The 23,875-nt window shown below is 46.9% G+C and overlaps 2 protein-coding genes across 20 annotated transcripts in view; both read left to right on the top strand.

The window, feature by feature from the left end:
• The first annotated feature begins 4 nt into the window (after nucleotides 1–4).
• si:ch73-335m24.2 (protein eva-1 homolog C) lies at nucleotides 5–9,460 on the top strand. Of its 5 annotated transcripts, none has more exons than XM_027024064.3 (8): nucleotides 5–1,552; nucleotides 4,093–4,295; nucleotides 4,444–4,567; nucleotides 4,683–4,835; nucleotides 6,647–6,772; nucleotides 6,900–6,971; nucleotides 7,701–7,781; nucleotides 8,045–9,460. In XM_027024064.3, exons 1-8 carry the CDS (start codon nucleotides 1,456–1,458, stop codon nucleotides 8,437–8,439), a joined length of 1,251 nt encoding a protein of 416 aa, XP_026879865.2. In that variant the 5' UTR covers nucleotides 5–1,455; the 3' UTR covers nucleotides 8,440–9,460. The 5 variants fall into 5 exon arrangements, with proteins under 5 accessions (XP_026879865.2, XP_026879864.2, XP_081555630.1 ...); XM_027024063.3 differs by having other exon boundaries at nucleotides 6,629–6,772; XM_081699504.1 differs by having other exon boundaries at nucleotides 6,611–6,772.
• Nucleotides 9,461–9,597: 137 nt separating this feature from the next.
• The window catches only part of ocrl (OCRL inositol polyphosphate-5-phosphatase), a 16,443-nt gene continuing 2,165 nt past the window's right edge, over nucleotides 9,598–23,875 (top strand). Inside the window, exons 1-25 of one of the 15 annotated variants that reach the window (XM_081699491.1) lie at nucleotides 9,598–10,283; nucleotides 11,353–11,432; nucleotides 13,431–13,522; nucleotides 13,854–13,892; nucleotides 14,180–14,293; nucleotides 15,969–16,139; nucleotides 16,276–16,528; nucleotides 16,609–16,770; nucleotides 16,916–17,017; nucleotides 17,113–17,227; nucleotides 17,405–17,521; nucleotides 17,686–17,867; nucleotides 17,964–18,075; nucleotides 18,356–18,465; nucleotides 18,594–18,729; nucleotides 18,871–18,981; nucleotides 19,067–19,232; nucleotides 19,478–19,755; nucleotides 20,591–20,614; nucleotides 21,397–21,513; nucleotides 21,610–21,694; nucleotides 22,173–22,300; nucleotides 23,365–23,476; nucleotides 23,570–23,692; nucleotides 23,787–23,875. The exon at nucleotides 23,787–23,875 is cut by the window's right edge and continues 2,165 nt beyond it. In XM_081699491.1, the coding sequence (XP_081555617.1) occupies nucleotides 10,242–10,283; nucleotides 11,353–11,432; nucleotides 13,431–13,522; nucleotides 13,854–13,892; nucleotides 14,180–14,293; nucleotides 15,969–16,139; nucleotides 16,276–16,528; nucleotides 16,609–16,770; nucleotides 16,916–17,017; nucleotides 17,113–17,227; nucleotides 17,405–17,521; nucleotides 17,686–17,867; nucleotides 17,964–18,075; nucleotides 18,356–18,465; nucleotides 18,594–18,729; nucleotides 18,871–18,981; nucleotides 19,067–19,232; nucleotides 19,478–19,755; nucleotides 20,591–20,614; nucleotides 21,397–21,513; nucleotides 21,610–21,694; nucleotides 22,173–22,300; nucleotides 23,365–23,476; nucleotides 23,570–23,691 (2,970 nt within the window). In that variant the 5' untranslated portion in view covers nucleotides 9,598–10,241 and the 3' untranslated portion in view covers nucleotide 23,692; nucleotides 23,787–23,875. Of the gene's footprint in view, nucleotides 10,284–10,326; nucleotides 11,205–11,332; nucleotides 11,433–12,237; nucleotides 12,417–13,430; nucleotides 13,523–13,853; nucleotides 13,893–14,115; nucleotides 14,294–15,968; nucleotides 16,140–16,275; nucleotides 16,529–16,608; nucleotides 16,771–16,915; nucleotides 17,018–17,112; nucleotides 17,228–17,404; nucleotides 17,522–17,685; nucleotides 17,868–17,963; nucleotides 18,076–18,355; nucleotides 18,466–18,593; nucleotides 18,730–18,870; nucleotides 18,982–19,066; nucleotides 19,233–19,477; nucleotides 19,756–20,590; nucleotides 20,615–21,396; nucleotides 21,514–21,609; nucleotides 21,695–22,172; nucleotides 22,301–23,364; nucleotides 23,477–23,569 lie in introns of those variants that run through there. The other 14 variants (XM_081699498.1, XM_081699502.1, XM_081699499.1 and 11 more) reach the window with 14 other exon arrangements.

Below are 23,875 nucleotides of genomic sequence, written 5' to 3'. Positions count from 1 at the left end.
CCCTGCTCACAGAGATATTCACCGTCAGGGAATTTCCAGCGTGAAATGGATGGCTCTGCAACAAAACGAAATCCTTGAACTGGAAATGACCAAACAAATCCAGGAAACGAATGAGGCCGGTGCAGGAAGCCGGCCGGGGCAAAGTTTGCTCCGAGTCCACCGCTTGCCCTCTCCCCATCCCATCTACCCCCCAACTCCTACCCTCGCACGCTATGAGCAACACACTGGAACCCAGGTGATCCTACAACCCTGCTGCACAGCACCTACAATGGCAGGCGTCACAGAACGAATCCACATACTGCACAGGCCGCCAAACAAGGGGGTCGCCGTGGAGAGGCAGGCTGTTGCTCCCGCTCTGATGGCGTCGTTAACATTCAGCAAACGCGCTAGACTTTAGCGGCACGCCTCGGACTTCTGAGAACTTCATTCAGGAGCATTTCTCTCGGGCGGCGGAGCTGCGAGACGAGGGAGACGGGCTGTTCTTCTTCGGGAGGGAGGGTGTGTGTGTGTGATTATGAGCTCAGTGCAGATAAAGCGATGCTGCACTTAGAGAAGTATGCTCGCTTCCCGGGAAAAGAATACCCCCTCGCCTATGCAGACTTTCCTAATCACACATGGGCCTCAAGAGTCCCACACAGATTTCACAAGAATTGAGAGACTAAACTCCACTACTTCACCTCACCGTACCGAGAAGCCAAACGTCCCAGCAAATCGCAAGCGGTTGTGTCAGTTACCCCGCCTTGTGTATCTGGAGGAATCACAGTGAATCTTCCCTGGAAACTCCAAAAAGAACAGAAGGAAACACAGGGGAAACAAATAAGAAAGAATGAGGGAAAAGTGTCGGAGAGTGCGGCCCAAAGTAAGGCGCGTCCGTTAGGCCGAGAGGAAGTCCTTATCTCTCTCCTGTGTGTTATCAGTGACTGGGATAGCTGCCTGGAAAACCTCCACTTTCTTTCCCTGAACAAAACCCAGGTTGGGCATCAGGGCTGCTGAGCACTGTGTCCTTTCCAAAGCAAGTGAAGGAGGAGCCAAAGTCCGAAAGAGTTACACGATTACGGGCCGTGTAGGCGGATTAGCTCTGAATGGGGAATTAGGTGGGACGATGGATTTAAAAATCATACGTGATGTGAATGTGGGTTTGTATGTCTTCCGTATGTCTCATCAACATCAAAGCCAGCTTGTGGCCTTCTTAGCTGAGAGTGAAGGAGACTCTTAAAAAGAAGAAAAACAAGAACAAAAAAACATGTAAACAAGCTGCTCAATAAATAAAATGCCACACAAACCAAAGTGTTCGTCCAGACGGTCAGTGGTGCCAGTGCCCATGAAAAGAGTCTGTTCTTCTCCTGGTACAATGGTATCATTGACCGTCCTGTCCTGGTCAGAAGTCCAAGGACAGCGCGCAGGCACGTTTGGTCCCGTGGTGTTAAACCAGGGCCGTTATGCGTCCTGGGAGCGATGGCACCTCCCTGGAGCCCCGGCTGGTCCTGGTGTTTTCTCGCTCTCCTGCTGGCGCTGAGCCTCCGCCATGTTCTACTCGCACCAGGCTTCTCTGGTATGTGTTTATCGTTGCGTTATTTTTCTTGGGTTTATTTTCCTAGTGATGTGATAAAGCAGTACGTGCCTGAAAGTTACTCCCCCCTAAAGGAGAGACAGAATTAAATGAGTTATCTCCCGCACGTCATGTATGAGACAGCTGTGCTGTGTCTGCTTTAGGGGAACCAGGGTCAGGGTGACCGAGCGGCAGTTCCCCTCATGGCCTGTTTAACAAGCTGCCGTGTAAAGTCTGGTAACCCCGTCCTTGCAAAGGACATTGGATTCTGTGTATAGGTTCAGTTCCTGAAGTAGAAAAAATTGCCCATACTTCTGTTATTCATGTAGCATGTCTGTCGGTCGGTGTCAGCAAATCCTTAAGCACTGCTTACTTTCTACAGCGAATAAAATATTAGGAGATATCACCGATGTTCACAATATAAAGTTATTTACTCAAAGTGAAAACTATTTGCCAAACCATCATTTTTAAAATCATATATAATAAGAATTACATAGATATTATGTATGTGTACATAATTCATAAAAAAAAAAAATTGTAAATAAATGATGTACAGACATACATATCTTTGTACGTGTATGTATTTGTGTGTGTGTGAGATGCATGTCGGATCTTTCATCTTTACTGATGGTACTGTAACGTGGTAGTTCGCTGTGGCAGCGGTAGTACACACACACCTAGCTGTGGTACAGGCTCCTTGCTGCAAGGAGTAGCCCTAACATTAGCCTGCTGCTCCCAGCCTGTGTTTAGTAGACTACTGGGTAGAAGACTTGTAGAAGACAGGGAACAGGTGAGCATCATGTAATGCACCCTGGGTAATGCAGTTTATACAGGGTCATTATAAAACGCACAGAATCTGATATGAATAGGACAGAGTAAAGGGTGTTTATGAGAAGTGGCAGAACGTCTTATGTGATGTTTCCCTCACACACTGTGAGACGAATTTTACTGCATTTCTACAATAAATATAATCTTAACAATCATAAATAGGTTTGCAGCTTACAAACATCCGCTGATCTCAAGCAGGTGGATCTCCATTCTCTAGTGTCATTGTGTGCCTGACTCTCGTAACCCATAATGGTTTTGAGGGTTATTTTTAGTCAAGAATAGCTCATTGTATTTATATCTTTGTAAGGATTTTTCTTTTGTGTACGTGTGTGTGTGTGCGTATTTTGCCTGGGTTTAACATGATTCTTCCGTGTTAATAATATTACAGCTAAGAAACCACAGCTAGGAGGGTATGTACCACAGTTAGGAGGGTGTGTGTACCACAGTTAGGAGGGTGTGTGTACCACAGCTAGGAGAGTGTGTGTACCACAGTTAGGAGGGTGTGTACCACAGCTAGGAGGATGTGTGTACCATAGTTAGAAGGGTGTGTGTACCACAGTTGGGAGGGTGAGTGTACCACAGCTAGGAGGGTGAGTGTACCACAGCTAGGAGGGTGTGTGTACCACAGTTAGGAGGGTGTGTACCACAGTTAGGAGGGTGTGTACCACAGTTAGGAGGGGGTGTACCACAGTTAGGAGGGTGGGTGTACCACAATTAGGAGGGTGTGTACCACAGCTAGGAGGGTGTGTGTACCACAGCTAGGAGAGTGTGTGTACCACAGTTAGGAGGGTGTGTACCACAGTTAGGAGGGTGTATGTACCACAGTTAGGAGGGTGTGTACCACAGCTAGGAGGGTGTGTGTACCATAGTTAGAAGGGTGTGTGTACCACAGTTGGGAGGGTGAGTGTACCACAGCTAGGAGGGTGTGTGTACCACAGTTAGGAGGGTGTGTACCACAGCTAGGAGGGTGTGTGTACCACAATTAGGAGGGTGTGTGTACCACAGTTAGGAGGGTGTATGTACCACAGTTAGGAGGGTGTGTGTACCACAGCTAGGAGGGTGTGTGTACCACAGCTAGGAGGGTGAGGGTACCACAGCTAGGAGGGTGTGTGTACCACAGCTAGGAGGGTGTGTGTACCACAGCTAGGAGGGTGAGGGTACCACAGCTAGGAGGGTGTGTGTACCATAGTTAGGAGGGTGTGTACCACAGCTAGGAGGGTGTGTGTACCACAGTTAGGAGGGTGTGTGTACCACAGCTAGGAGGGTGTGTGTTCCAGTTAGGAGGGTGTGTGTTCCAGTTAGGAGGGTGTTTGTACCAAAGTTAGGAGGGTGTGTGTACCACGTCAGACGTTTATATTCTGCAGTTCAAACCAAAGTAAACACTGATGTTAATGTGTACCATGTAGTACTAATGTATCTTACATGGTACTTGTGACTTATTATATATGTTTTCTGCTAAAAACCTGAAAATTCTATTAGTGTTATGAGGTGTGCAGTGTGTAAGCAAGTACAATTACTCACCACACCTATAAAAAGATAAGATAAGAGTGAGTTGGCTGGGTTGGGCGTGCTAGTGCTGGCATCCCAGTATAGTGCCTATGGACGGTCAGTACCAGTGGTCCAGAGTGCTTGGCAGCCGTAAATGGGCTTGAGTGAGCAGTCCATGTGCCTGGCGCTGACACAGACCGGTCCGAGCCTATACCCCCTTTCCCCAGATTTCCTCCACACCGTACTGCGGAACCACACGGCCCACGCGTGCGAGGGAGAGGTACTGTCCATCAGGTGCCCCTCCAGATCCGCCGTGGCCGTCTTGTCTGCGTTCTACGGCCGGCGTATTCCGAGCCAGCACCTGTGTCCTGCCGCGAGCGCCGGGGTCGCGGAGGACAGCACGGACTGCATGTCCGCCACGGCCTTTCAGGTACCCTGCACCGGTGACACTTCCGAGGCAGTCCTCTCTCGCCATCGTCGTGGTTTGTGTGTGTGCCGTGTGTGTTTAAGAACGTGACACCAGATACCATTGTTGCCTCTGAGTTCGGGCCCGACTGTGTTTTTCCGTCTGGGAGTAGAAAGTGATGTCAGAGTGCCAGGACCAGAGGGCGTGTCAGATTCCTGTAGTGAGTCCTGTTTTCGGAGAGGATCCCTGCCCCAAAACCAGCAAGTACATCATGGTCTCCTACAAGTGCCGGCCAGGTTAGAGCACACCTGCACCCACAGGTTCAGCCCTGTGGCTTCTGCATGATCAGTGAGCAATGGCTTTGTTTCTTTGTTGTTGTTGGGTTTTTTTTGTTTGTTTGTTTGTTTTTAGTGCATCACCGTTTGAGGACGGTGTGTGAGAATGAGAGGCTGCGTCTGAGCTGTAAGAATGACACGGTCTTGGCCATCTACTCCGCCACGTTCGGCCACCTGGAGAACGAGAACTTCGAATGCCCACAGGGAGCCAACATAAAGCCTGACATGGGTCTGGAACTCTGATCTCTCAATTGTGCCATCTAGTGGGCAATATATGGTATACCAATAGGGGCTGTAGCCTGTATCACACTAAATTTAGGCTGAATAATCACTTCATTAGGTACACCTACTCTAGAGCTTTAGCTATAATCTACCAGTCCATTTTCAGACAGTTCAGATTACCCAGACACTGACTGATGGTAATCTCTCTGAACCTCTCTGAATGGTTATGCCATACCTCCAGTTGCCGCTTTCATCTCTTACCTACTAGCCCTGGCACTAACCCTGGTTTAATCCCCAGTGATGTCATACCCATGATGGGAGTTCAAGAGAGCATAACCGGCCTTGTTCGCTGGGTGGGTTGGCCGGCTTCCTTCGCCCCCATCCATCAACACAGATCCAACCAATCTGGGCGTCTGCTTGCTGGTATGGGCAGAGCTGGAGCTCTCTTCCAAACGTGTCGGAATCTCCAGTGATGTCGCTCTGCTGGCAGCTCAAATAGACGCAGCAGCTACATGTGTGTCGGATGAAGCGTGTGCTAGCTTTCACCCTCCCGGCGTGGCCCCTTTAATAGGTGATAGGGGAGACTTAGTTAGATAGTGGGTGGAACTGGAAACAATTAATATTGGGAGAAAAAATGTTGTAAATAAAAGGATATTTTCTGTATATACATAGTGAGTCAACAGACACAGGACCCTGCGACAGTCAGTCAACAGACACAGGACCCTGGGACAGTCAGTGAACTCCAGAATACAACTGTGGTGCCAGCAGTGTTAGATTACTTAGTCTTGGTTGTGAAATGTATGGCAGCCTGTTAGGTACATCTATAGAGTAGGTGTGAGTAGTACAGTGACCTATAGAGTAGGTGTGAGTAGTACAGTGACCTATAGAGTAGGTGTGAGTAGTACAGTGACCTATAGAGTAGGTGTGAGTAGTACAGTGACCTATAGAGTAGGTGTGAGTAGTACAGTGACCTATAGAGTAGGTGTGAGTAGTACAGTGACCTATAGAGTAGGTGTGAGTAGTACAGTGACCTATAGAGTAGGTGTGAGTAGTACAGTGACCTATAGAGTAGGTGTGAGTAGTACAGTGACCTATAGAGTAGGTGTGAGTAGTACAGTGACCTATAGAGTAGGTGTGAGTAGTACAGTGACCTATAGAGTAGGTGTGAGTAGTACAGTGACCTATAGAGTAGGTGTGAGTAGTACAGTGACCTATAGAGTAGGTGTGAGTAGTACAGTGACCTATAGAGTAGGTGTGAGTAGTACAGTGACCTATAGAGTAGGTGTGAGTAGTACAGTGACCTATAGAGTAGGTGTGAGTAGTACAGTGACCTATAGAGTAGGTGTGAGTAGTACAGTGACCTATAGAGTAGGTGTGAGTAGTACAGTGACCTATAGAGTAGGTGTGAGTAGTACAGTGACCTATAGAGTAGGTGTGAGTAGTACAGTGACCTATAGAGTAGGTGTGAGTAGTACAGTGACCTATAGAGTAGGTGTGAGTAGTACAGTGATCTATAGAGTAGGTGTGAGTAGTACAGTGATCTATAGAGTAGGTGTGAGTAGTACAGTGATCTATAGAGTAGGTGTGAGTAGTACAGTGACCTATAGAGTAGGTGTGAGTAGTACAGTGATCTTTCAGTAAACTTCACTATCCACTTTTAGAACACAAGTTGTCTTCTTTTAGATAATTGTATAAAAAAATGCCTAAAAAACAAAAAATTACTCAAATTAGAAAAAAAAAAAGATCAAACAGTAAAACCCATTTTCTTGCATGAATGCTCAGCGTGTGTCCTCCTTTCAGAGTGCTTGTCTCCGTCAGCTTTGAGAAGGGTGTGGCGGAAGTGTCATGGCCAGACCAACTGCACTCTGCTGGCAGACGTTGGGAACTTTGGCGACCCCTGCTTCCCCGGCACCAGAAAGCACCTGCGAGTGTCATTCACGTGTGGTGAGTGAACGGCAGCACGGGCCAGAGAAAACCAGGAATGCGTGACCTCCACCAGGCCGTGTAGCTGTAGATTATAGATGTTATAGGTATAATCATAGATGCCTCTGTCTTGTTACTGCTGGTTCAGTTCCCAGATACCTGCTGGAGGACGTGGGGCGCGGAGACACAGATCCCTTCCTACTTTCCGACTACACACACGGTAAGACGTGGGGGGGACTACCCAGGAACAGCAGGCACACAGACCTGGCTGGCATTGCACAAATTTTCATTGTAGTTTAATTTACAAAAAAACCACATTTTTTTAAGATTTATTGTATATTCCATAAAAACATGAGTATGGGTTAATTATCTATTTGTTTAAACTATCATAAGGCTGCTCATTTATTTATGTAGATTAATTCACAGAAATGTGACACAGTGGGAAGCCACTCTAATCTCCAACTTCATCATCATGTTTTAGTGTGGCTCTTTGACCGCATAGCGGTATAGACGTAGCAGAATGTAAACATTTGATACATATTTTCTATGTTTCTCTAAGTAATTATAATCTGTTACTTCTTGTTATTGTTAATGTTATTATTCTTGGTCTCTACATTTGTTTGGATATTAAAAGATGCCTTTAATGAAAACTTTTAATTTTAAATTAATCTGTGATGATCTTTGTGAAGGTCCGATAATAGTCTTGATCCCCTAGACAGTCTGTAGATTTTCTTCTTTTTACTTCGCTGTTGCCATGACCCAAAAAGGCTACATTAAAAATGCAGAACTCATACTCTAAAACATATTTGTGAAATAATCACGGCTGTAAAGAACAGAAAGAAGAGACATGCTTTACCCAGATTTCTGATAAGGTGGTACTGGCTGTGTTGTGATTGGTTGATAATGGTCCTGCTGGCTGCTGAGGCTCCTCCCCTTTCCCCCTCCGCAGGTGGCTGGTACACTGGCCCTGGTGTGTACAGGCCACAAAACATTTTCACCAACACTTTGGAAATCTTTTCTCAAGTCCAGGGTAGGTTAGCTGGCCAGGGCCCAAAGTATGAATATTGTAATAAAATAACTACTTCCACTTTATCCTCTTTTGTTATGACTTACTGACACCAGCAGTCAGCATAGGGTATGCTTCCTTATTAATAATAATTTAATAATGGTATGAGACACGCCTGTGCAGTTTCTTTCCATATGTCCCCATCAGTTCCTGGTGTGTAGTGAATATATCAGCTCCCGAAACGTTTCATTTGGAGGCTTGTCTTTTCTCTCGCCCTTGGCCTCAAGGTCTTCCAGAGAGAGTGGCTCTGTACTTTGTCTCTGGCATATGCGCCGGTTTGGTCTTCCTGATGTGTCTGTTTGGTCTGAAATCGACCCTGATCCGTGACGTGAAGGAGTTGGTGTCCGAGCTGGAGGATGAGGTCAAGGCCGCCCGCCGCCTGCGTCGGGGGCTGATCGAGGACTTCGACGACGACACCTCCTCCTTTGACTCTGCCTTCTGTCGCCTAACGCGCTCGTACCGTGCCACGGATGTGTTCGGTCCAGACATGGTGATGACGGTGGTGATGGAGGAGAAGCAGGGGGAGGGAGAGGTCAGATCAGAGGGGGTCAACAACGACCTCTGGCCCCACAACATCTCCAGCCCTTACGCCGCAAACAAAACCAAAGCTTCCTTGGCCTGAGCTTTAAGACTGAATAAATATCTGCATGATCCTGCTTTGCTTCATCACTCAGATCTGCTTAATGCATGATTTAAGGTTTTAATCAACAGACTGTAATCAGTTTATGTATATTGATTTTTTTAAAGTTAGTTTGTCAAAGGTCATTTAATACTCACAAAAAAAGTTGGACTCTGGTAGTGTTGCATAATTTCAGATATTTTCTCACATAAATGCTTATGTGAGAAACAAATGCCCTATACAGTACTACTATAAGTTCCGAGTCCATAACTAAACATATTTCTCTTCTGGACCTTTTGACAAAAGACAAAAGATATCTTTGGCAAAAGATATGTTTATGTATATGAATGTGATGTAGTCCAATGTTTTCATAGTAAATGAAAGGTAAGAGTGGGAAACAGAGTGTGTACTGTACATCACAGGCTTTTTTTTTGCAGCAGCAGTTCCTCTCTTTGCTGTTGGTTTCCACTGAAACATGGGCATTGTTAAGCCTCTGGCCCTGTTGACCCCCAAACTACAATTAGAATATATTGTTATTGCACAAGTCCAATTAATTTTGGGTTTCCTTACTAGTATGCTATGAAGTAGAAATGCAATAAGAAATACAACTGAGCAAATAATCGTTAGCTAACACCCGCCACCCCAGAGTTCTTAGTTTAAAACATCAATAGTTGTCAATGTTACTGGGACCTGGGAGAGGCGCTATTGCCGCACAGCCTGAAGACTGTCTAACCTCAACATAACAGGGAAAAAGGCGCAGTCTAATCCGAACGTGTTACGAGCTTTACTGGCCCGAAATCAAATCTCACAGATACGCTAGTGAAAATACCCTTAACATAGCAGAGGAACCCTGATGAGCGATTAGAAATATTAACGTTATTCAAAAAGCAAATTAAAAACGGTTTGTGTATTAAATAGTTCAGTATTTCGAGCTGGGTGTTCATGGATGGCTTGTTCTTTCTTGAACTTGTGACTGTATTTTACAGATGTCGCTTATAATGAATAAACAGCTGATTATGACGAAGTTTGATACCCCTCAGATCTTCTAGTAGACGGAAATAGGAGACTAAAGGCAGCGCTGCATTGCATCTGTAGGACCCGCGGTACGTGCGGAAGGCTCGGCTGCACACCGACAGAGGGAGGCCTCGCCCTGTGATGTGGATCACGGATCTCATTTACATGTCCACAGCGCGTATCCAACGCCGAATGCTATGGAGTACTTAGAATTTACTACCGGCTAAAAAGTCTTTATTAGTAAATAAATTATTTGTTATAAGTGCATATTTTTAAGACCCAAATATTCCGAAAGCCTTCTGACATGTCAGTATGCGCAAATTCTGCGCTGCTTTAATGTTCAGGACGCTCGTGACGCGGAATCCTCGCGTCACAGAGACGAGGTGCCGAGCTAGCGTTCACTATCTTACGTTACGCTCGTGGTGGCGGCGCGGGCGGTTTTACCTCCGCGGCCGGGCGACGGTAACAGTGACGGTGACACGGACGAGCGCGCTCCCCTTCCGAGAGGCGCCGTTATTGTCTTGGCTGCGCGTGAGGCTCCGCACCTCGCAGTGTAGCCGCAGGCTCGTCGCCTCGTCTCGCGAGAAACGGGAGAGAAACACCGGCTTTGTCGTTCACTTTTGGAAAAGGACCGGATTGTCATCCCCGGGGAAACGGCGCCTTTATTCCCCTCAGCCGACTCAGCTAGCCTAGCCTAGCCTAGCCTAGCCCAGCCTAGCCTAGCCTAGCCTAGCCTAGCGCTCCGTGACCGGGCACCGTGTTTATGGCGACAGACTAACTGGACCTGAAGCATGGAGCCTCCACTCGGACTGGGCGAGGACAAATGTGTGGTAGTATCCTTCTGAAGGCCTCCGTGTGGGGAACGTAGTGGCGCTAACTAGCCGCCTCGCTTTGAGTTTGTGGGACTATCGCTGCCGGCTGGTTGGCTCGTTGGGTTAAAGCTCCTTGACTGGGTGTCAGCCACACAGCGAGAATGGCAGATAGCCAAGGGCTAGCTGGTTAAAGTAATCAGACATCCCACAGGCAGATAGCCAAGGGCTAGCTGGTTAAAGTAATCAGACATCCCACAGGCAGATAGCCACGGGCTAGCTGGTTAAAGTAATCAGACATCCCACAGGCAGATAGCCACGGGCTAGCTGGTTAAAGTAATCAGACATCCCACAGGCAGATAGCCACGGGCTAGCTGGTTAAAGTAATCAGACATCCCACAGGCAGATAGCCACGGGCTAGCTGGTTAAAGTAATCAGACATCCCACAGGCAGATAGCCACGGGCTAGCTGGTTAAAGTAATCAGACATCCCACAGGCAGATAGCCACGGGCTAGCTGGTTAAAGTAATCAGACATCCCACAGCTCGAAACGAGGCGAGGCCCATTTTAACTTTCAGGTAGCTTCCCCTCCCATCCTGGTTAATGACAGTGTTAACCGAACAGCTGCCTTGGTTTCTGTAATTTTTGTTTATTTGGTGTTTGCTTATCGAATTGTTTCCCGTACAGATTATGAAAGAGCATTGTGAAAACCCAGGTGTAATTATGCGTGAGGTAGGACTGTACAAATTCTGACATGCCAGTGTGGTGCTGGTGTACCCTTGCTGGGTTTCTTGGCACAAGCCCAGGTACACGTCTGTACCTGACCCCATGGAAATGCACTGATCCCTCAACACTGAGAATGAGACAGCTATCTTCTGCAGGCTTTCCTGTACTTTTGATGGCACACAAAAAAGCTTTTTCAAGATTTCCTGTGTTGATAGACATGGTAGGTAACCCACAGACACAGACCCACCTCTGCTAGGAAAGCACAGCTGATTGGTCAGGTGTAAAATGTAATGGTGTATGTGGGTCATTTTTCCACCTGCCCTTGTGTTTCCACTTTGTGCCGTTGAGTCCGTAACTGCTGTGATCAGACAGTGAGGGGTCATGAGCTGACATCCGGGCACCGAGCACCTAGGCTTCTCTCCCTGCTGGAGTGCTTGGGACAATTTAAGTGAGTACCTGCTTCCCCAGGCTAACTTGGCTGCTTGGTTTACTTTGTTTTTGGTTTTTGTTTATTTGTTTGTTTAGATGGTGATTGTATTTTTGTTTTATGCTCTCTGATTTTATACCAATTTTTCACCAGCCTCAAATAAGTTTACAAACCAACAGGCAGTCTAGTATCAAGCTGCTCTCTAAATTTACTTTTTAAAAAGAGTACCATTATATGTTCTTTGCATAGTTATTCTCTGTAATGTAGGTGATTACAGTCACATTTGTGTTAAACCTTTTATTGCAGTTTATAATTTGGCATTCAGATTAACCTATCAGGGGCTGTTATGAGGTTGTAATGAGGTATGCAAATGTCTATCTAGGTGTGTCAGGATTGTGTGCAAGATTGTGCAGTCAGGGTAGAGGATGTTTAATCATTCATATTTTCAGTGTTGGAGAGAATGTGTGTGTTTGCATTCTTGTGTGTGTGTGTGTGTGTGTGTGTGTGTGTGTGTGTGTGTGTGTTTGCGTGCTTGCGTCTGTGTGAGTGAAAAGATGAGGAGAAATGTCACTGCCTACCAGAGTGTTGTCCATTAGATTGCATTCCACCGTGTTGTCCTCAACACAACAAGCTACGCGTACACGGTGAGCCTCACGCTGGTGTCAGGAGTGCTGCTGCTCGGTAGAGAGAGGGTTACAGGCACTGTGCGGTGGGGTTGGATGTCTCTGGATTGATCAGATATTGATCGCTTGTGTCAGAGCTCAAGTAACGCTTTAATAGTCTCAGTTGTAGATATTTATTTCAGATGAATCTGTGTTTCATTTAGGTTGATCTCTAAAGCTTGAGAGAGATGTAGACGTAGCACTACAGTTCTGGCATTTATCGGACGCTTTTATCCAGAGCGACTTACAGTTATGACTAAGTACAACTTGAGCAATTGAGGGTCAAGGGTCTTGCTCAAGAGCCCAACAGTGGCAACTTGAACCAGCAACCTTCTGATTACAGGTGAAGCACCTTTACCACTGAGCTACCACTGCCCATTTGAAACTGAAATTGATATTGTGTAATGAAATGCAGCACTTCGTAATTAACCTCGACATTTTATTAATTACTGTAATTAACCTTGATGTTTTATTTCAGTGCAATCTGGCGCTCTAGTAGTAGGCTGTGTGACATAAAACACCAATACAAAACCAACCAGACCTGCTCTCTACACACTATCCTGGTATTTTATGTTCAAAGGTTGTTTGAGTATATTTCATCAATTAATATTTGTGGTGTTATGTGGAGCTTCTATTTTCTGATCACAGACATGGAATTTGTAAGAATTCGGCTCGTGTATTGTTTTATAGAGTTGAAAGCGCTTTATTTTATGTTCCTAGTGTTGTGATGCAACCATTATAAAGTCAAAGGCAAACTTCCAGAAACTGATGATAGTGCTTACAGGCTGTATTTCTGTTTGCATATCTCTCTCTCTCTCTCTCTCTCTCTCTCTCTCTCTCTCTCTCTCTCTCTCTCTCTTTCTCTTTCTCTTTCGTTTACACATTGCTTTGGCTCTGTCCACAGTCAGCTCTGATGACATTTACCCAAATATGTGGTAATCAGATTTCATGCTAAGTGAAACAGATGTTTAAGCATGTACACTGAGAGTGAGTGGGCAGTGTACCTGAGTACCTAACTCAGCATGTATTTACCCAGCTGTGTGTCTGAGTGTGTGTGTGTGTGTGTGTGTCTTAAGATGTGAACCTCGCAGCTCTGTTTTAGGACGCCTCATTTGTCAGAAACAACAGTGTACATCTGACAGGTTGTGTGTCTGGTTGGGGTCCATTGTAATGCACACAGAAAAATCACAGGAGATAACGTTAAATTTACTTGACTTGTTCACACTCCTGTGCGCTTTGCTTCTTTGGTATTCTTCAGTTCTAAGTGGTATTGTTAGAGCTAGAAATTTCAGAGGTACCCCTGGGTGAGAGTAGTTTGGTATCATGTGAGAATACAGAAGTATTCTTTCTCTTTAAGGTTGGATGTTCTGTCTAACCCTGATGCAGTTGTGTCCAGTCCGGTGCCCCAGTTGTCCATACCCATCAACAGACATTTTCAGATGGTACGAGGTAAGTGGATGTTGTACTGTGTGCAGTGTTTCAGAGCGGCATTTCCCACTACAGCAGGGTGCTTCTTTCAGGGTGCTCTTTATCAAGCACTTGGTACATGTGGTGAGGGTTAGAGGATGTGCAAAGCTCTGCCATCGGCTCATTTTAGCCTTTTATTAGGAAGGTTGTGGTGTCTGTGGGTTTTATAAGAAGTGAAGTCCCTGAACCCTCCTCTGTTAATCTAAAAATGATAATTTATTACAGCAAGCCAGCAGGAAATATGTTCTCTCAAGTAGTGCACCTTTGCCCTTCAGAGTCATAACTGCCCTCAACTGTTTTTTCTTCTTCTCAGAAGCAGAGGAGGCTCTTCTCATTGACATCTCAATAAGCAGTAAGCATACGTTTTGTTGTCTTATAGCTTCTAGGATGATCATTGACCCTTCACTTTGTAAGATGATTAACAACTTTGGGAGATCAACAGTAGGTTTGAAAACACGGTGGTTATTACCATCTTATCCCACCGTCTAACTTAGCAGTCTTTGGTGCATGCTGTCAGGTGTCTGTAAAACTCAGCACTCGACCATTGCCTTGAACACACTAACCGCTCCAAAAAGCTCTCTGCATGGTTGATTATGGGAGCGTGTGAAGGGTCACACTGCTCGACCTCTCCCTTGGCAGCTACATTGAGAGTCCGCATCCAAGGAGAGCACCCCCCGGAGCTTCTGGTGGAACTGCAGGATGACGAGCGCAGCCGTACGTTCATCCAGCAGGTGATGAAGGCCAAGCAGCAAGGTGAGCACACGTGCTCGGCCACACTCTTCATCGTCCGGCCGGCGCGCTCTGGGGCTCTGCAGAGCAGCTCGCTGGGGGATCTTGGTTTCACACGCACACTTTCTAAGGCTGAGAGTTGTCGGGTACCAACTGGTCTTTGTTGAGGGTGTTTGACCGTGGAATATAGTTTCAGCATGTGAGGAATGGCTTCTGTGCGTTCTCTCACAAATTGCGCAAGGGCTTGACTGAGTGCTTGCTGCAGTTTTGTTCTCCTGTCCTAAAGTAGCTCTGAGGACCCACACGTGGCAATTAAATGAGGCTGGAGAAGTTGCTCCATTACGTTAAACTGTACCCAAGTTTTGAATGTTAAAAGACTGTAAAACATTTTTAAAAACGGAGATTTTAAAACATTGCTGACTTACTTAAACCTGTAGAGTTAATATAGGAGTGAAACAGAAAGATGTTACTGCATGTATAAGGGAGCGTTGTAATTGTATTTAATGCTACTTTAGACACTTGTCTTCACAGCCCTTAAATGTTTGCTCTTGGCATTAGCAGATTAAGTATTCACGCTAGGTGTAAACGTAATGTGCCTGTGCTAATTTTATCAGTCTTTCTGCTGGCCTCCAGAAGTCTTTCACAATATTTACAGTAAAGTCAGTGAAGTGTAGCAGATGCCACATGCAGACGTGCAGAGGATGAGTCATGGTGCCGCTGTGTGACGTGCAGTTATCGAAACTCTGAGCTGTGTGTGACTTCACCGCCGAGCAAGGCAGCACACCGAGGTGAAGTCCATCAGCTGTGCATCGCTGCTCTCCTGACACGTGTGAGGGCCATATTCTTGTCTCCGCATTCTTGAGATCTTTTCAAGATCTGAATACTGCCAGACAGTATTCAGGGTGAAAGTTTGCTTTTGCCTTGGGTGTCTGGGTAAACTTTGAACTGGTTTGCCATGAATTGGGCAAGTTTTAAAGTATAACAACAAATAAATATAAACCAATATGAAAGCACACCGAGATGGTTTATTTGAACATGCCTAACTTTGTAAGCATAAAGTGCAATAAAAATTGTAGCTGAATTTCAGTTCCCCTGGATTTACTGTTTAGCTCTAGTTAAATACCAAGACAAGGGTGAAACAGAACAACCACACGTTAGAGAGTCAGCGGTTTTCTCAGCGCTTGGGTTGCGGATAAACCTGGCAAATTGGAAAACTGTTTTGGTCTCCAGCCGTGCCAGTTGGACAGCTACGGTGGGTGAGCGTGATTGGAGGAGAGGTGCGTGTCCTTTGCCTGTCACTCAGAGTTCGGTTGTTGAGGAGGGTTGAGAGTTTTGGGAGTGCAGTTGTTTTGGGGGTGAATTGATGAAAGGCAGAGCGTTGTCTCGGGGCTAGAGCTCTCTCACGCTCGCTGCGAGTGTTTGTGTGTGCGTAAATTCAGGAAGGCCCTCTGGTTCTCTGTTGGCATATTTCAAGTTCAGACATGTGCTGATGCAAGGAATGTTTTTTTTCTTTCTGTTGCTTGGATTTTCTTTCTAGCACACAAGCATCATCGTGTACATTTGTTTGCCGTGCTTTTATGAGAAAGGGACAAATTAGCAGTGGTGTGTCTTCCTCGTGCCAGCAGTCAACCAGTACGGTTTGCTTAACGTTAGTCTCTTTGATTTCACCAAGTGGTTTACTAGTTCTGCTGTCTTGCAGTTGAAGTGAAAGGTTCAGTACCTGGGAAAATGGAGCCTGGAGTGTGCGCACACCTCAAACGCTCTGGCCCCGCCCCTCACAGACGGGTCGCCAGACCTGCAGTCAATGCCTCCAAGAACCTGCTAGAAGGCCATGCCAACAGCAGCGCAGGCGAAACCCCTTCACGCACTGGTGCATAAAATGCTATTCTGTTTTAATACTTCACATTCTATGCTTATCGGCTAATTGGATGCTCGGGTCCGATATTTAGTTGTTTACTTCTAATTTCCTCCGTCATCTACAAATACGGACACCGCTCTCCTTTCAGCGGGTTCTGGTGACCCTTCAGTCTCCCTGGTGACAGACTTTGGCTTTGAGAACCATTTCAACCATGCACTAAAAGTCGAGGAACAAAAGAATCGACAGAACCAGACCATTGGCCAGAGGGAAGCCCCACCTCCTCCTGTGCCCCCCCTCCCACCTCGAAAAGGCCCCTACGTGCCCTCCACTGCCTCAGGGGCAGGAGCCCCTCCCAGAGACAGACCTCCACCCATCCAAACTCCCACACCAGTCAGGCAAGAGTAAGTACCGGCAATCCCAGTCCGCCTTCACAGATATATATGCGTGGCACTGTGAGTGAAGTGGGCTCTGACCCTTACAGGTGCAGTCATGGTGCCGAGCGGTCCAGCGCCTGGGCTGACAGTCCCGTCACGCACACCCTGAGGCAGGCTACGTACAGCAGCCAGGCGGGCCTGAGAGAGGGTGTCCTCAAATACCGCCTGGCCAAAAAAGAGAAGGACTACGTGGACATCCACAACTTCAGGTTGGTAGCGGGCTATCGTCTGTCACTGCACTTCAACTGGAAGTCATCTTCATTTGAAATGCTTTCCACAAGGCTGACAGTATGTGTGTTTTTTGTTTGTTTGTTTGTTTTAAACTTGTTTTGTTCATTTTCTCTGATTTGGTAGGTTTTTTGCAGGCACATGGAATGTAAATGGACAGTCGCCAGACTGTACGTTGGCTCCCTGGTTGTGTTGTGATGCGGAGCCTCCTGATGTCTATGCACTGGGGTCAGTATATAAACTCAGCATTGCTTTCAGTGCCACGGTGCCTCGGGCTGCGCACCACAGCCGTTTCCTGAAGCAGGAGCCTTGTGACTTTGTAGGTTTCAGGAACTGGATTTGAGCACAGAGGCCTTTTTCTATATGGACTCGTCCAAAGAGCAGCTGTGGATCGACGCAGTGGAGCGAAGCCTTCATCCGAAAGCCAAGTACAAGCGGGTGGGTGCGTTACACACAGACCACGCCTCTTGGGTCTGTAGTTCACGCTCAGTTCTCAATGATTATATGCCTTGAGCCGTGTATCGTTTTGTGAGCACGTGCGAGTGTCCTGATCCTGTGAGCACGTGCGAGTGTCCTGGTCCTGATCTGCCCCACGTCCTCTGTTCTGGGCCGTAGGCTCGCATTATTCGACTGGTCGGTATGATGCTGGTGGTGTTTGTGAAAAAGGAACACGTCAGCCACATCAGAGAGGTCGCCGCCGAGTGCGTAGGAACAGGCCTCATGAACAAAATGGTGCGTCTGTTCGTAACGGACATGCCTGTGGTTCGTCGTGAGAGGAAGCACAGCGCGCGTCCGTCCTTCTGTTTGTTCCGTTTCGTGTCCTTCAGCGTCAGGGTAATGAGAACGGCTCGTGCGCGCGTGTGTGTGTGTGCGCGCGCGTGTGTGTGTGTGTGCAGGGAAACAAGGGGGGCGTGGCTGTGCGTTTCGTGTTTCACAACACCAGCTTCTGCGTGGTGAACTCCCACCTGGCGGCTCACGTGGAGGACTTCGAGCGGAGAAACCAGGACTACAAGGACATCTGCGCCCGAATGACCTTCAACCTCATGGAACACCCGCCGCTCTCCATCGTCAAACACGAGTGAGTGCGCCAGCCTCTCCCATGGGGCTGAGGTTGGAGCCCCAGTTGGTCGCGTGTGAAATGGAGGCTTGTGGGTTACTGTGTGTGTCTCCTCAGCGTGGTGATCTGGCTGGGAGATCTGAACTACCGCCTGTGTATGTACGACGCGGCCATGGTGAAGAAGCTCATTGCTGAGAAACAGTTGCGGCTACTACAGGAGTACGACCAGGTGAGGGCAGACAGGAGAGGCATCCTGTGTTCCACACACAAGCTGCTAAATGACAGAAGTCGTCACTTTAGTCCTAGTTAGTCCTATAGCTCATTCTCAGTTCTGTAAACTCTCTTTACTGTCCGTTCGTCAGCACCCCTGGTGCTTGTTCCTGTTTTGTGTGCATTTATTCCTTCTCTGATAGTGCTGGTGATATTTACACATGGTTCTGCTATTTGAATGGTCGAGAGGTGTCCATGCTGGCCAACGCTCCACTTTTGTCTTCTCTGTGGTTTTCTAGTTGAACATGCAGAGACAGTGTAAGAGGGCCTTCACCGACTTCATGGAGGGCGAGATCAATTTCATCCCCACTTACAAATACGACGCAAAGTCCGACCGCTGGGACTCGAGGTGCTGTTGACAACCTCAGCCGTGCTCTAGAACCCACCTGTGTGGTTCCTGCTGGCCTGCTGTTTGTGCATGTGAAGTAAACTCGCAGCTGTGAAGGTGTGACGACTGGTGTGTGTTGTGCACTGCAGTGGGAAGTGCCGCGTCCCCGCCTGGTGTGACCGCGTGCTGTGGAGGGGCAGTGACGTGAAGCAGCTCTCCTATCGCAGCCACATGGGGCTGCAGACCAGCGACCACAAGCCTGTCAGTGCTATCTTCAGCATCGGGGTGAATCTGCTCTCCTGCTCAGCTCTGTTCATGATGCTTACCAAAGAGCCTCCGACCCATGTATAGGATTGTCTTTGACCACGAGACTCTGTGTTGTGTGTGTGTGTGTGTGTGTGTGTGTGTGTGTGTGCCATGTTGCAGGTGAAGATGGTGAATGATTCTCGTTATAAGAAGGTGTTTGAGGAGCTGGTCCGCGACATGGATCGCATGGAGAATGACTTCCTGCCTTCTCTGTCACTGACTCGAAGGGAGGTTCGTGATCAGATCACCACACTGTGTGCGTGCGTGCATCTGTCTGCCTGCATGCTAGTCTGTGTTGTCTTCTCGCCTGGCGCAGTTCACCTTCGAGAACGTGAAGTTCCGACAGCTGCAGAGGCAGAGTTTTCTCATCACCAACGACGGCCAGGTGCCCTGCTCCTTCGCCTTCATTCCCAAACTCAACGACTCTCAGTACTGCAAAGCCTGGCTGCGGGCTGACCCCAGCGAGGGCCTCCTGGACCCGAGTGCGTGCCACGCCCACACGCCACACAAGCCAGCCACGTTCCCCTCACGCTCACCTCACACATGCCCACACTCATCTGCTCCTACTTTTGTTAGGAAAGTCGAGCAAAATGAAAATGGGGAATAAAACGGATGGCTATCAATATCAGCACCACAACTGATATTCCACTAAACCTGACACTAAACGCTTACGTGTTGACGGTAGATCTGCCTGTTTTTAGCGTAACGCGCTCCGCTTTCCTCTCAGACGAGACCATGGAGATCTCCCTGGAGGTGTACGTGAGTAAGGACTCAGTAACTCTGCTCAACTCTGGCGCGGACAAGATTGAAGACATCCTCGTGCTGCACTTGGACCGGGGGAAGGACTATTTCGTCACGGTGTCCGGGACCTACCTGCCCAGCTGTTTCGGAACCTCCCTGGAGACGCTGTGCCACGTGAAGAAACCCATCCGTGAAGTCCCTGTCACCGAGCTAATCGACCTGGTGAGGTCACAACCTCCAGCACACGCCTCCACACCCGAGCAGGTTGGCGGCAGCCACATGACTGCGCATTTCATCCTCTGTAGTAATCAAAATGCCTCTCTTATCACACCATTGCTCATTTGTGCATCATATCGGCAAGATAGGGACATTTTTAATTAGGTAAGTTTAATAGACGTGAAATATGAGTTGGAATATTATATTCAAAAGTGACTGCATTCAGCATAAAAGTCCTTTAGTCATTTGTCATATGCATAGCGGGAAAAGTCTTATTTAAACACTTTTATTTAAAAAATAGGGTAAAATCAAGCTCGTTGTGAGATTTAACTCCAGAAGCTACGTAAGAAGGACCCAGTAGTGAGGAGGAAGTTTAACTAACAGCGTCTCTGAGCACATACTCCAGATAAATGAGGATATTTAACGCGGATCTGTTGGTGTAAGCCACATCTATGTGCACATCACACCGTGTTATCTGTGACACTTCTGCCTTCCGTCGAGCTGCCAGAGTCTGAACGAGTGAGGAAACGCCGCCCCATAAACAAGGCTTTCCATAAACGTCCCAGCACCCTCCGGCCAAGTCTGGCTGTCGTTCCGAAAGCTCTCGCGCATTTCTGTGTTGCTCGCGTGCGTTCGGCGCTGTGCTAGTTCTCCGCGCGCTCAGAGGTGAAATGCGGATGACTCGTTACCATGGCAACGAAAGGTAACTCATCCCTCTGGTTCTCCTGTGCCTACTGGTGGTGAGGGAACACCAGTTCACCACATCTTATGCAGTGCTCTGGTTTTACTGGTTATGCAATGTCTCTCTTGTCCCTTCCTTCTTGCCATCCTGCTCTGTGCACTGACCTTTCCCCCATCACTCTTGGGACCTGTTGATTGTCAGGGAGACGATAGCTGCCCGAAACAGGTAAAGCCCTATGGAATTCATCATAAGGACTGCTGAAGTGTTCTGTCTGTCTTACTGACTGTGTTTATGAAGTGAGATCCAAACGCTTTTCATTGGGGACATGCAGCTGACTTGCATGCGGAAGTTCACACTGTACATTATTTGCAGCATGTTGGTTTGCTGAGAGAGAGAGAGAGAGAGAGAGAGAGAGAGAGAGAGAGAGAGAGAGAGCGAGAGAGAGCGAGAGAGAGCGAGAGCTGTATTGCAGCAGCCCAACACACACTGATAAGACAGTACAGCACTGCACGGAGATGAGGCCCACAGAACGCTTGTACTGTTTAGAGTTTGCAGTTCAGTGTTTTTAAACTTTAAAACATTTTACATGCCTAGATTAGTGTGTCCACTCTGTCCTGTTGTCTTGTCTTCTCTTACACACCTAAAAAAAAAAAAAACCCTCAGATGATGGGTTATTGCTCTTTGTTTGTGTGCGTGAGTGTGTGTTTGAGAGAGAACTCCTTGCTATGGCTTATTTTTGGAACAGAGTTCTCGGGGATCCGTTTACAGTGTCTAAACGAATCTGACATGTCTGGTACAAAAAGTCTTCCTGACACCTCACTGAGCCTAATGCGTGACCATCTCACCTTTAACCTCTAATACCTTTCTGAAACTTGTCTCAGCAGTTTACCCATTTAAAATTGTGACTTTTTTATATTAACATCTAATAAAGCAAAGAAATACTTTATCAGACACAAGCCCAGCAGTTTAGTTTCATTCGAACATGTTAACATTAATCCCTCTCTCAGGAAAATTCCAGGATGAACTTCTTAGTGGACTGCGGAGTAACAGAGGACAGGCCCTTAAAGATCCCAAAAGAGGTGTGGTTGCTAGTCAACCATCTCTTCACCAAGGCCTGTCAGCAGGTAAATATCATGTCCCAGCTCGAATAAAGTGATTTTTTTTTAATAGCGTTTCTGTGGGTCAGGCATTAGGTTACACCCTAACTGCGATTTTTCTAGGAGGACCTTTTTCAGACTCCTGGCTTGCAAGAGGAATTGCAGAGCATCATTGACTGTTTGGACACCAGCATTCCCGACTCCATCCGTATCCTCCGATCCATAATAAACCAATACTGCCCTGTAATTTGCCACACCTAATGGAATTTCTGGTATGGGAAAAAGGTTTCAGCAGAAGTTGACCTCACCCGTTCCACTGTGTAACCCATGTTACTGGCTGATGCTGATGTCTGGCTTTGTCTGGTGTGGCGGCGCGCCATCTGAACTCACGTAATTTCTGCTGGCAGTGCTCAGACTGTGAGTAGGGGAGCCCTGCTCTGGTGGGCCCTGAGCTGTGTCGGGACGCCATGTCCCTTCTGTCTGGCGTCCTTTTCTACTTTTACACGTTCTCACTTTGTCAACAGTCCCTGCACATCACCTCAAATGCAATTTAGGCAAAATGTTCTCTCCGTCCAATTTATCATGCATTCTCAAGATGTGTTGAATGTTTCCATGGCTATTCTCTTAAAGAAGAGTTAGTGTGTCTGTGGGTTCAATGTGTGCTTTGTTCCCTAACCGTGTGTCAGCTGGCTGTAACCACTCAGTGGCTGAAGCTCTGTTGATCTTCCTGGAGGCCCTGCCTGAGCCCGTGGTATGTTACGAACTCTACCAGCGATGTCTTGAGTGTTCCCACGATAGCCGTCTCTGTAAGCAGGTACACAGAACCGTCTCACTGTTAAAACCATACTGCCAAATCCTTCAGGGCTTTAGAGATGAACAGTACCATTATGTAAGGTTCATATTCCATTAATGATGCTTCATAGTTTCAAATCTAAACTGTTAGGCGGGCCTTCCTCTAGCCCAGTGTTATTCTTGGTTGGCCCAAAATAACACAAATGTCTATCTGGTTTATGAATTTATGTGGTTTTCTGTGGTTCAGCATCGAGACACTTGGATGCCACCCGGTACTGAATGACAGAGCTGATTCCTTGTAACATTGATGAGGGATTTCAGATAATTATTAAGTAACGTCATGTGCAACACAGTTTGCTTCAAGAAAGGACGAAAGAAAAATCCCTTATCAGATTATCATCCTGCTCCCCTCTGCCTCGCAATCCAGACATGACCAGCAGGAGGCTGGAAGCTGAAGGGATTGGTAGACATTTTATCTGAGAGTGACTCAGATGGATTAAGAAAACTTTAGCAGACCTACAAATGAGACATTTTATTGACTTATTTATATCACAGCTGGAGACTATAATAAGACAGAGGTTAAGAAACAAGGTTTAACCTTGGGTAAGACGTCAAACGTGCATGCCTCTTAGTCAGACATTAAATCAGACTTTTTCTAAAGTGCGCTTGAGAAAGTCCTTTAACTGTCTTAATTAATGAAGACTGGTTGAAGTTATGCAACACTGTTATATACAAATCTTCCTGTGTATTCACAGAACTCTGTAACCACAACACTGGTCTACTGCAGATTCATTTCATTAAACAACATGCCCAAAATATGATCCCTCCTCCTAGATTTCTTATGTCATCGTTAGCTTTTATACAGCAATTAAAGTGAAATGACACCTTTAGGTATTACACAGCAGTTGTAACTAACTCAGAAACTGAAAACCACGATAAAAGACTGAGATAAAAATGACAATGAGAATAAAAGAGTATTGATTCATATATATATATATATATATATATATATATATATATATATATATATATATATATATATATATATATAAAATGTATTTTTTTAAATTCTGTTTTGTTTAACAGTTAATATCTCAGCTCCCCCGAGCTCACCGCAATGTTTTCCGCTACCTGATGGCCTTCCTGAGGGAACTGTTGAAGCACTCCATCTACAACAACCTCACAGCCAACCTCATAGGTCAGCTGCCCCTCCCTGCCACTCCTGCGCCGATCGCCCTTAAAGGAACTACTGCGCTTTCTAATTGGCTCTGTTGCTTTTCTCCTAATTCAGCTACGCTCTTTGCGAGCCTCCTCATCCGTCCGCCGCAGCTGACAGGCCGGCAGATGCCGAACGATCGGCAGAGAGCCAACGACTTCATCTTGGGCTTCCTCATGGGCAGCGAGGAAGACTGAGGTCTGTGGGTCGTTCCTCGATCCGTGCATAGGTGGTGACACCAACATGTGGGGATGTAAGGAGGTGTGTGTGTGTTGCTGTGTGTGTGTGTTAGGGTTTGAACAGACGTTGGATGCACCCTGTACTACGACGGCTGATGGGGAAAAGATCAGTCGTGTTTTGCACAGACGCTGTACCTCGGCT

The sequence above is a fragment of the Electrophorus electricus genome, chromosome 16, assembly GCF_041902795.1.
Source record: "Electrophorus electricus isolate QZ-2024a chromosome 16, ASM4190279v1, whole genome shotgun sequence".
Classification (NCBI taxonomy): domain Eukaryota; kingdom Metazoa; phylum Chordata; class Actinopteri; order Gymnotiformes; family Gymnotidae; genus Electrophorus; species Electrophorus electricus.
The sequence above is the reverse complement of the archived record's forward strand: the minus strand, read 5'-3'. Positions and strand labels throughout refer to the sequence as shown.